A 12034-nucleotide genomic window follows, 5' to 3' on the forward strand; every position below is an offset into this window, starting at 1 on the left:
CCCCTTAACCCACTCCACATCGCTCCCTAACCCACTCCACATCGCCCTTTATCCACTCTACATCGCTCCCTAACCCACTCTACATCGCTCCCTAATCCACTCTACATCGCCCCTTAACCCACTCTACATCGCCCCTTTACCCACTCTACATCGCCCCTTAACCCACTCTACATCGCCCCTTAACCCACTCTACATCGCCCCTCTATCCACTCTACATCGCTCCCTTACCCACTCTACATCGCCCCTTAACCCACTCTACATCGCCCCTTTACCCACTCTACATCGCCCCTTAACCCACTCTACATCGCCCCTTTACCCACTCTACATCGCCCCTTAACCCACTCTACATCGCCCCTTAACCCACTCTACATCGCCCCTTAACCCACTCTACATCGCCCCTTAACCCACTCTACATCGCTCCCTAACCCACTCTACATCGCTCCTTTATCCACTCCACATCGCCCCTTAACCCACTCTACATCGCCCCTTTACCCACTCTACATCGCCCCTTAACCCACTCTACATCGCCCCTTAACCCACTCTACATCGCCCCTTTACCCACTCTACATCGCCCCCTAACCCACTCTACATCGCTCCCTAACCCACTCTACATCGCTCCTTTACCCACTCTACATCGCCCCTTAACCCACTCTACATCGCCCCTTAACCCACTCTACATCGCCCCTTTACCCACTCTACATCGCCCCTTAACCCACTCTACATCGCCCCTTAACCCACTCTACATCGCCCCTTTACCCACTCTACATCGCTCCCTAACCCACTCTACATCGCCCCTTAACCCACTCTACATCGCCCCTTTACCCACTCTACATCGCCCCTTAACCCACTCTACATCGCCCCTTAACCCACTCTACATCGCCCCTTAACCCACTCTACATCGCCCCTTTATCCACTCTACATCGCTCCTTTAACCACTCTACATCGCCCCTTAACCCACTCTACATCGCTCCTTAATCCACTCTACATCGCTCCTTTACCCACTCTACATCGCTCCCTAACCCACTCTACATCGCTCCTTAACCCACTCTTCATCGCCCCTTTATCCACTCTACATCGCCCCTTAACCCACTCTACATCGCCCCTTAACCCACTCTACATCGCCCCTTTACCCACTCTACATCGCCCCTTATCCACTCTACATCGCTCCCTAATCCACTCTACATCGCCCCTTAACCCACTCTACATCGCCCCTTTACCCACTCTACATCGCCCCTTAACCCACTCTACATCGCCCCTTAACCCACTCTACATCGCTCCTTTACCCACTCTACATCGCTCCCTAACCCACTCCTCATAGCTCCTTAACCGACTCCACATCGCCCCTTAACCCACTCTACATCGCCCCTTAACCCACTCTACATCGCCCCTTAACCCACTCTACATCGCTCCCTTATCCACTCTACATCGCCCCTTAACCCACTCTACATCGCTCCTTTACCCACTCTACATCGCCCCTTATCCACTCTACATCGCTCCCTAACCCACTCCACATCGCCCCTTAACCCACTCTACATCGCCCCTTTACCCACTCTACATCGCTCCCTTACCCACTCTACATCGCTCCCTTACCCACTCTACATCGCCCCTTAACCCACTCCACATCGCCCCTTTATCCACTCCACATCGCCGCTTTACCCACTCTACATCCCTCGAATTACTTCGCCTTAATACCGCTATGACCTTCTTAAACCACAATAATAACTTGTGCTTTGTCACCCTTCACTTCCCTTCTGACTGAGTCCATCGACTGGTTGATCCAGGTTAGGTATGGGAATGGTGACGGTGGTGATGGTCTTACCAAGTTGTCTCAAGCTTTGAAAAAGTTGATTGAGGAGGCTATTGAGAAGGCTAAAAAGTCCCTTACAGACGAAAAATCTAAACTTGAATGCCCTGTTAAGTATAAGGGAAATGAGTCCACTTGCCAGTATTTTCAGAAGAAAGTTGATGAACTTAAGAAAAATTTTAACAAATCACAAAATAACTCAAATAATGATGAAAAGTACTATCAGAAATTCATTGATGACTGCAAAAATTCTCACACCCGTCGTTATGACGATGCTACTAAAAAAGCTTTGGAGGACATCAAAGAGCGTGAGAAACAACTTGAAAAACTTAAAAGTAAGCTTAGCATTTTTACTGAAAAAAATAAGTCTGATGATTGTAAAAAGCTCTTAGATAATTTATGTGACGGCCTCGAGACTTTCCTCGGCTTCAACTCTGCTTCCAAAGGCTACGACGGCAGTGGCATTGTGTACTCTGACCTTGACAGGCTGTGTGATGCAGTGATGGGATTTTTGAGTGGAGTGCTTGGTGCGGTGAAGGATGATCCAAGCGTTACAACTTACTATAAGAACATGGATAAAACACTTAAAGACATTAAACAAAATATGCACAAATCTGGCGGATTGTCTGCGGCCGTTGAGGCTGTGAGCACGGCGCTGGGGGAGTGGGATAGGGAGGTGACTGAAAAAACTAGCGCACTTAAGGAACAACTACGAATACTTAATGTTGATAGATTTAATGATTTTAACAATGCACTTAGCGTACTTAATAATTGCAATGCTGCTCAAGTGGCTGATCAGTTGCAGGTCTGCATCACTGAGGCAACTGCGATGCTAACTGACTTTAATTTCACCGAAACGTATTATTATAATCTCGACAAAGCACTGAGAGATAAGTTGAAAGATCCTGTAAATAACATCAAAGTACAGGTGAAATCGTTCGTGGAGGCGGCAACAAACAAGGAATTGCGTAATGTGTTAATTTTCAGTGAGCAGGAGTTAGAGAGACTGGGCACCAAAATGAAGGACAATGCTGAGGTTTGCATTAGGGTTATGGAAAGCAAGATCAACAGCAATTTCGAAGCACAGATAAAGACGCCAATAAGAGATGTGAATGATAAGCTAAAAAAGGTTTATGAAGATTTGGCGAAATGGAAAATGAAGGCACGAAGAGTTTTGGACAAAGCTATTGAAAAATGTAATATAATTGCTATAATGGTTGATCCGCAAAATTCAGATATTCACAATAAAGCCAACGCTATGAAAAGTACAGCCGAGAAACTCCGGGATGCAGCAAAGGAATCTACAGACGCAGTTACGAAGCAGGTTGCTGCAGCGCTTGAGTATGTTGTTCAGTTGGACAGTGCTGTTAAAATGGATCTGGATCGGGTGAAAGGCCAGATTCAGATGGCACTGCGAAAGTATGTTAAGGAAGAGTTGCTCAAGGATATTAAAACGCGGGTAGAGACTATCGAAGGTAAGCGAGCGAATGAGGCGTTGCGTGGGATTAAAACCACGGTAGAGAATTATGCTAAGAAATTTCACCATAATGGAGCGGATGGGTTTGAAAGTATCATAAAAAATTGGATTGATGACATTATTAAGGTGGATCCAGTCAAGGGGTGGATTAATAAGTATGTTGAGTATAGCAATACCAGGGGTTTAAAAGAAATATATAAGAGAGACATTGACGGCGATAACACAAAAGTTTGTGAGGAAATCAGAGTGAAGATAGAGGAGGCGCTTCAGACAGCAGGCATTATTAGCCAAACGAGCATAGCCGCGAAGGGTGCTCATCTTGACGGCACCATTAAAGGTTGCGTTCAAGCTGTTCAGTTCGGTTGTAATACATTCGCCAGTAAGCTCGGTGAGAAGTTAAAGGGAGGGGAGATTAGTACTCGTGGATTATCAAACAAGATTGAGATGCAATTGACAAGTATTGCCCATGCAACTACTAATCTATATAATTCTGTCGACTCCATCTTACATCAACTGGTGGGTGTAGCGAAAAAAACTGGTGAGGCAATTCAGTCCTTCGCAGTCGATGAATCAAATATGAGTGAGGACGTCGATTCTGCGCTTAGAGTAGCCAATCAGCTGGGCATCGATCTTCGCACGGCAACTGAGCCGACAGACCCTAGCGTTCCTGTGGAAGCCATTCTCCCCTCCAACCATGGGTACGACACTTACAAGTTTGACAGCAAGATTCTCGGGATATTGGACACGGATATCGGTGAGACCGATGGCAGTGACGGTAAAGTCAAAATTCTGGGAGAAAAATATCTGAACTACGCGTTATATATTCAACAAGACGCATCCACCCTAAGGGCCCTCAAGGGTAGGAATCTAACTGGTGTGGCGAAGGAAGGCAAGCTGCCAGATAACATTGGGATGATAGAGAGACAGGGTCTCCAGAAACTTAAGGACACTGGCATCAACAAAATTCTAAAGAAGATCGACAATCCATTCGAAACTTTTTTCCACGTTATTAAGAAGCAACTCACAGCGTTGACTGCTATGGTAAATGAAACGAATATGAACCAATCGGATTCCACAGATAATAAAGGTATCAAGATTCTTCTTGAAGAGTTGAAAGACATGCTTACCATCGAGGATGCAAAGAAACGTTACAATCTTACAAGTGGCCTTGCAAATATACAACACGATATTGACAAATTATTAGGCACTGTAATTGAAAAACATGATAGCACCAATAATCATAATAATCTGAAAAATATCGTCGCAAATGCCGACACCTTCTACACAACCGTTATAGAAGCGGAAAGCATTATGGCCATAAATCAGATAACAACGTCATGTACGCACGAATTCAAGCTGACTAAGGAAGCAATTCAACACAATGCAAAAACGCGGTATAACAACAAAATGAGTAAGATTCTGAAAGAGATGCGAAGGAGCCTTAATAATAACGTCAGTATAATTGAATACATCATCGATAAAGATTACGTAACTGGCGCGAAAGGTTTAATGCGTACTTTGAAAGGAATCAGTGTGAGCGTCAAACCAAACGAGCTTCCCAAGTTCGATGAGTCCCCAATCAATAATAGCCTTACAGCTGTAAACAAGAATTTCACTCTCGCCGACTTTAAAGACCTCTCATCGAATCTGAAAAAATACGTTAATAAAATTTTGCGATATGTCGAGCACCAGGCAATGACACCGATGCCTGACCCACAACCTGCGAAGACAAATACGCAATCCGACAATGTAAAGAACATTAACCAAAACACCAACAAATTACTCGAACATCTGGCCGGAGATTGTAACTCTAAAAAGTATAATTATGATCATACCTTCGCTGATTTACTCTCCCACCTCTCCTCCTCCCTCACCGCTCTCCACCCCTCCGCCTTCGCCAACCCCCGGCACCCGGAGCTGCTCGATGCGGTCAGAGCGGGGCTGCAGGGGCTTGTCAAGGAGATGGAGCGGGTGTATGTGAACGGGTATGATGGGCATGAGGAGAGTATTAATTTTGATAAATTAGTTATAGATGGAAGTAATAACGACAAAAAATTGACGGATGACGGCCGAAATTTGTCGAAGGTATTTTTGACCATCATGAACACTATTTACGACGATCTTCACAAATTGCATTTCGAGTGCGAGCATTACTGGAAAGATAACAAACTTTGCGAAACACAAAAGGAGAAAGACAATCCGCTCGGTTTATACCTTAAACGATGTGGTTACACAGTCGCCAAGAAAGAGACATCCAAGGACGGCGAATCGCAATGTAAGACAGGTGTCACTGGTGGAGTAATATTCAGTAAGCTTGTAGCAACCACTGCAAGCACATCCGGTACGTACAAACTTATTGACATCACCGAAAGTATTGCAACTCACCTCAACAACTACAACGACGTATGCCACCTATCCACATTAACATCCAAAAAGCATCCATGTTCCGTCTACGAAATGCTCTGTTGGATGACCGGACTCCCACATAATCCAGCATACTTGTCGTTGCTTACTGACGCTCTACCGCCATTAATGCAGTCAGATAAGCCAATGACGGATAGGGATGACGACATCGACATAGACTTCTATGACCACACGTCGCTATACATTGATACCTATCCAAAAAAGACAACTTACAGCGATATCGAAACGCTGATAGAATACCTGTGCTCTCGATCATATGATGTAATAACGTGTATCGCTGGCACTGGAGACGCTGAAACGGTCTATGGCAGTGACTTTTGCAACAACGCCTTAAGATTGCATTATCCGCAAAACGGTAGCGATTGTCTTGACATGTTGCTCGACATCCTGCGTAGATTGTTCTTACCGCTTAAATTCTTGCAGCGGCAGTGCGGCGTAAGCGTATTGTACAATGGTTGGCGCCAATGTTACTACGGTAGAGACGTCTCCACAGCCAACTGGCCGTGCAAAGAGCATCCAAGGTCAGAACCTAGGTGCGAGTCGAATTGTCAACCAAAGTGCGAACCAAATTGCCAAGCAAAATCACCACTAATGAGCTACCTAAACGACTGTCTCCCGGGTCATTTACCGCATCAGCTGAGCAAAATCGGTTGCAAACTTGAGTGCTCCACGTGCAGTGGTAGCAAACCAGGAATGCCTTGCTTGACTCCCCTAGGTTTCAAAGGTTTTTCAGGAAGCAAACGTGCAGGTAAAGACATATGTGACGTCCTTGATAAATGGTTCAATATACACCATTTCAAAGACATATTCTGCCTCAATACAAAGACGCCTTCATCGTTACCAGAACACTTCGGTTTCGCTTTGTCTCTTGCTAAGAACCTTAATGATAGCTCCACGACGCAAATCATTAGCATGGAAACAGTCGATGATAAGTTCCGAGGAGCCATGAAAAGTGTGTCTATGAAACTATATTCCGATACATCCAAACTTACGAAAGCTGTGACAAACGCATATGGCGCAACGTCAATTGGACATTCCGATTGCAGACAGCATCTCATGAACCTTACACGTGATGGAATATGCGCGGATGCAGGAGTGTACTGCGCTCCGTTCCTCTACTCACTATGCAGCGATTACTGTACCTACCGCCGTAGAAAGCATGCTGGCACATACCTTTCCTGGGCAGTGTACCTACCATGGAACCTATGGAACTATCTAAGAAGTCTTTACGACGAATTCGGTGATATTGTATGCAAGAACTGGGGATGCCGGTCGTGTTTGAACAGCGATACCTGCAAGCCTGGAGAGCATGGAATTTTGGACAACTCGTGCAAATGTTCCTCCGTTGTAAACTGCGGAGGCGTGTCGCCTACGCTTTATAAATACGGCTTCGTATTCGGCAACGCTGCAAATCTGAAGGTACACAAAAACACATGTTTCCATTTGCGTACTCAATTAATGAATGTTTTAAAATCATCATACTTCACTGACCTCTTCAACGAGTGCGACAACTTCCTTTGGATCATCAGACAACCCTTCATCTGGCTCAACGTCGCCCTCTGGCTCCTCTCTCTGCTCTACCTCCTCTACATCATGGTCATCCGCCTCGACCTGCTCCACATCAAATCGCATTTACATAGTCCCTCGAGTCATAGGATCGCTGCTCAATCACTACTCGCCGCGGCACGTGTTAACAAGCTTAACAGAGTGTTTTATCTACAACCATAATCGTACTCACGTGTTTACTGTCTACACTCACCTAGCATATCACCTACTCACCTATACAACTAATTGTTGTCTAATGTTTTGTGTAACTCATTGATCGTTGTATGTGATTGTATAATAGTTAACTAAAGTGTTGACCAAGATGCTGCCCAAAGTGTTGACCAAGATGCTGACCAATGCCATGACCAATGCCATGACCAACGTGCTGACCAATGCCATGACCAACGTGCTGACCAAGGTGCTGACCAGAGTGCTGACCAATGCCATGACCAATGTGCTGACCAAGCACCTGACCAATGCCATGACCAATGTGCTGACCAATGCCATGACCAGAGTGGTGACCAAAGTGCTGACCAAAGTGATGACCTATGTGCTGACCAAGGTGCTGACCAAGTTGATGGTCACGGCAGCGATGTCTTGGTCACGGCAGCGATGACAGTGGTGGGCTAAGTGGTATTTATCATCCACTCTACATCGCCCCTTAACCCACTCTACATCGCTCCTTTATCCACTCTACATCGCTCCTTAACCCACTCTACATCGCTCCTTTATCCACTCTACATCGCTCCCTAACGCACTTTACATCGCCCCTTAACCCACTCCACATCGCCCCTTATCCACTCTTCATCGCCCCTTAACCCACTCTACATCGCCCCTTAACCCACTCTACATCGCCCTTTTACCCACTCTACATCCCTCAAACTACTTCGCCATAATACCGCTATGACCTCCATTAACCATCCTAATAACTTGTGCCTTGTCGCCCTTCACTTCCCCTCTTCCACCTCTTGCCACTGCCCTGACCATGTGCCGCCTAGGGAGCTTGACAAGAAATTTGACAAAATTTAAAACCCTAAAAACACCTTAAATAACAACCCTACTAACATCCTTACTAACCTTTGCACCGGCCTCGAAAAATTCCTCGGCTTCAACTCTGACTCCAAAGGCTACGATGGCCAGGGCATTGTCTACTCTGACTTGGATAGGCTTTGTGACGCGGTGATGGGATTTTTGTATCAGGTGCTTAAGGATGTCAGCGAGAAACAGCCTTACAGTGTGGGTAAAGAAACACTAAAAAATCTCGTAAGTAACGTAATTAACAAACATTTTTGCTCAGGGCACGAGGGCTTTAAAACGCTTTTCACCGTGTTGCCTGATCGCATCGCGGCGTATAACAGGGAAGTGCAGGAGGGGAATGAGAAAGTGAAGAGGCCGATTGATAAGCTGAAAAATGAGATGAAAGAGCTGGAAAAACAGGTGAGTACAATTTTAAATGATAATTCTGCGCAGGCAACTGACTTCACTGGGGAGAAGGAGCGAGTGGGCGAGCAGCTGCAGAAGTGTAAGCAGTATGCTAAGTATTTTAACGACGTTTTCGACTTAGACAATTTGTATAATAGTCATATGAAAACATCAATTAATGATCTTCATTCTAAATTGCGTGATAGTGTTCTTGTATGTACCAAGACAGTAAAACATGAGAGTGAGAGGCTTGACAAGTTGTGGAATAAAGAATGGACGGACTTTAGAAGTATGAAGCGAACGGTGAGACTGACCATGGAGAAGCTTAAAACAAGCGTTAATGATGCGATTAGAGAGAAAGTTGGCAAACTTGTCAACGATTTGAGAGATTTGGTTGCAGGTATTAAACGTACGCTTGATAAAATATATTTCGATTTAGGTAACTATGTTGCAGATTTGCGACAGTGGATTAGTACTGCGGAGGGGACTATGGGAACTGCTTTAGGGAAAGTTGGCGAAATAGTGGAGACTGTGGGAACTGGTGGCCACAAGGCAAAAAAGCAGCCTGTTGTGGAAGCCGCTAATGCATTGAAAGTCAAAGCAGATGATCTTCGTAGCAGGGCGTACAAGGCTAAGGAGCAGGTTGAGACGTTAGTCGCGCAGGCGTTAGGGGCAGTGAAAACGATGGATGATGCGCTGAGGAAGAATTTGAAAGACGTGAGGGATGGGATTAAAGGAGAGTTGAATAACTATGTCAGGGGTGGTATGGCGGAGCAGTTGCAATTAAATGTCGACGAGCTAGTTAAATCCATTTATGATAAGAATGGAGATAAGGGCCATTTATACGACGTGGAAAAAAAACTGAAAGAGTATGCTCAGAAGTTCGGAGAGAATGGAGAACAGGGATTTAAGAAGATCGTGAACGATTGGATTGATGACATCTTGAAGAAAGATGGCGTGGTGAATCAAAGGCTTAGTGAGTATATTACGAAAAACAAATCTCATAGTTATTTTGTGACTAGTACATACAAAGAGCCAACATCCTTGCATGGGGCAATAACGGAGGCTATTATGCGAAAGCTAGAGCGGGAGGTTGAGGCAGCCGTTCAAGTGGTTGCAAGTGATATGCAAACTGACAACGGCATTCAGAGGAACATTGAAGCTGTCAAAAACTGTGTGTATACATTCATAATAGGGCTGGATGGGAAGTTGAGAATTGGCAAATTAGAAGTTAACTTTGTCAAAAAAGTTGTCGAGGAGGTAGAAAATACATTAGCGAAAAATACCTCAAAGTCAAGTGGACTATATTACAGCTTAAATTTGCAGATTGCTGTGGAAGCCATTCTAGTTGCACTGTATGCCGCAGCCAGACAAGTGTACGAAGAGCTTGAATGGTTCACATCCGACGATCATTCCGATTACAATTTCGGCGAAGGAGTGGAAAACGCTATAAAAGACATTCAGGCACTCGGCGGAAAAATAAAAAGTGCGCTAAGCGACCCTGCGCTATCTAGCGGTCCCAGTACTCTCGGAGACAATGTTATGGTAGAAATCAATCGAAAGCTAAATGACAAGATTGGGAATGATGAAAAAGGATCACCTTCAAATAGAGTAACACTTCCTACAGATACGTTCAATGGTTATCTAAACAGCGTTAACACGACTGGCCTTAGGGGATCAGATGCGGCGCTACAAGGAAATCCAGGAGAAGGGAAACTTCCAGTAGCCATAAAGCAAATTGAGCAAACGATTAATCATAACGAAACATATTTACAACATGTCGTGAAAGATACCAGTAATAGTGGCGATGTCAAATCCGATCTTAAGTTTTACACCGACACCTTTGAAAAATTGTTTGACACCGTGAAGCGCGCACTAAACGTCCTCTGCGAAGCCGTAGAGAAAATCGCCGGGAAGGGAGATGACGCAGAGGATGGTACCCTTAAACACGTCCTAGAAACATTTTGCGATCAGGCCGTTAAAGGTATTAATGCTAATCAACTAACGAAAATATTAAACGATCTTACCCACCTTATGGGCAGAGATGTGGTAACTGTCATCGAAGCCGCCAATAGTTTCATCACTAAGGAAGCGTCGCAATTTGAAGGACAATGCGTCAATGCACTTTATGAACACGTGAATTCTCAAATAAAAGATGCCACCTCCACCCTCACCACCGCCGCCCGCCGCAACTACGTCACCTCCATCAAATCCCTCCTCACCGCGTTCGCGGACAAGGTCAGCCAGGAGTTGGCGGGGTTGCCGGCGGAGATTGATGCGGATCTGAGGATCGGGTTCAAGGGGTTGATGGGACAAATTGGTGGTGATAATAACAGTAATATGGAGTTACTTAAGAGTCAAAAGGATGATAGTACAGCGTCAAAATTATCTTACGTTTTCAGAGTGTTCTACGGCTCATTGCAGTTGTATCTCGAGAAAGAAATTAAAAGAGTTCATGACGAGGAGAACAAAAAGAAAAATCCTGTGCCTCCAGATGGAGAAAGTATGTACATTAGTAGAGTCAAAAGTATTTTCAACGCACTTCAAGATTTACTCAACCACATCACCAAGCAGAAACGGTATGACTATCAGGTACCGCAAAAACTAGACGAGCTAGAATCAGCGGTATCTCAGCTGAAACCTGACGGATTTGAAAACACGAATACACCGGTACTTGATGGTTTTGTTAAGGGGCTGGGCAAATTTATTGACGAGTTGAGAAATGTGTACATCTCGAGGTATGACAGTCAGCGTTTTGAGGGTGATGTGGTACTTGGTAAATACGAAATTAGCACCTCAGGAAACAAGCAAATTTTCGAATCCACTGACTACGGTAGGAAGTGTTCGAAGGTATTTTTGACTTCACTAGAGATACTGACTCATGACATTGGGCAGTTAACAGCGAAGTGTGGTACGAAAGGTACTTGTGTAACCAAACTAATAAATTTGGAAGTTACTAATAACCTCATGAATCCACTTGGCGTTTTTCTGCGTGGGTGTGGTTTTGTGGTTTCCAAATTGCGGGATTCTCATGAAGGCGAGTTGAGGAACGAGGCGCGGTTCACGGGCGCGCAAATACAATCGACGCTACTTAATTCTGCCATTAAAGAAGCTGGGAAAATCGAAACACTCAGGACATGGAAAGAGGAGAAGAATAGAAAGGTTACCGCTAGTGCTTCACAACAGGGCACAGTCAACATTATTCTACTGGACGTTATCCATTTCCTCTTTGGCAAACTTGAAAGCTACTGGAGAGTATGTCACTACTACATCCCTTCACATCCGAAAACGCCGTCCAACGTATATCAAATGCTTCAGTGGCTCGACGGCCTGTGGCTCAATCCAGCACTCACTTCCGTTTA

The 12034-nt window shown here is 45.0% G+C and overlaps 2 protein-coding genes across 3 annotated transcripts; both read left to right on the forward strand.

Annotated features, from left to right (window-relative positions):
- Positions 1-2306: 2306 nt before the first annotated feature.
- BBBOND_0003930 (hypothetical protein, conserved) lies at positions 2307-7433 on the forward strand (the record flags this gene model as incomplete). Its single annotated transcript, XM_012915225.1, has 1 exon — positions 2307-7433. One exon carries the CDS (start codon positions 2307-2309, stop codon positions 7431-7433), a length of 5127 nt encoding a protein of 1708 aa, XP_012770679.1.
- A 999-nt stretch (positions 7434-8432) lies between these two features.
- On the forward strand, positions 8433-12034 carry BBBOND_0000120 (hypothetical protein, conserved; the record flags this gene model as incomplete). Of its 2 annotated transcripts, none has more annotated exons than XM_012915226.1 (1): positions 8433-12034. In XM_012915226.1, a coding segment is annotated over one exon (3602 nt), but the record flags the coding sequence as incomplete, so codon positions are not given. The 2 variants fall into 2 exon arrangements, with proteins under 2 accessions (XP_012770680.1, XP_012770681.1); XM_012915227.1 differs by having other exon boundaries at positions 8433-10856.

This window comes from Babesia bigemina, scaffold Bbigscaff_72673 (assembly GCF_000981445.1).
Source record: "Babesia bigemina genome assembly Bbig001, scaffold Bbigscaff_72673".
Lineage (NCBI taxonomy): Eukaryota > Apicomplexa > Aconoidasida > Piroplasmida > Babesiidae > Babesia > Babesia bigemina.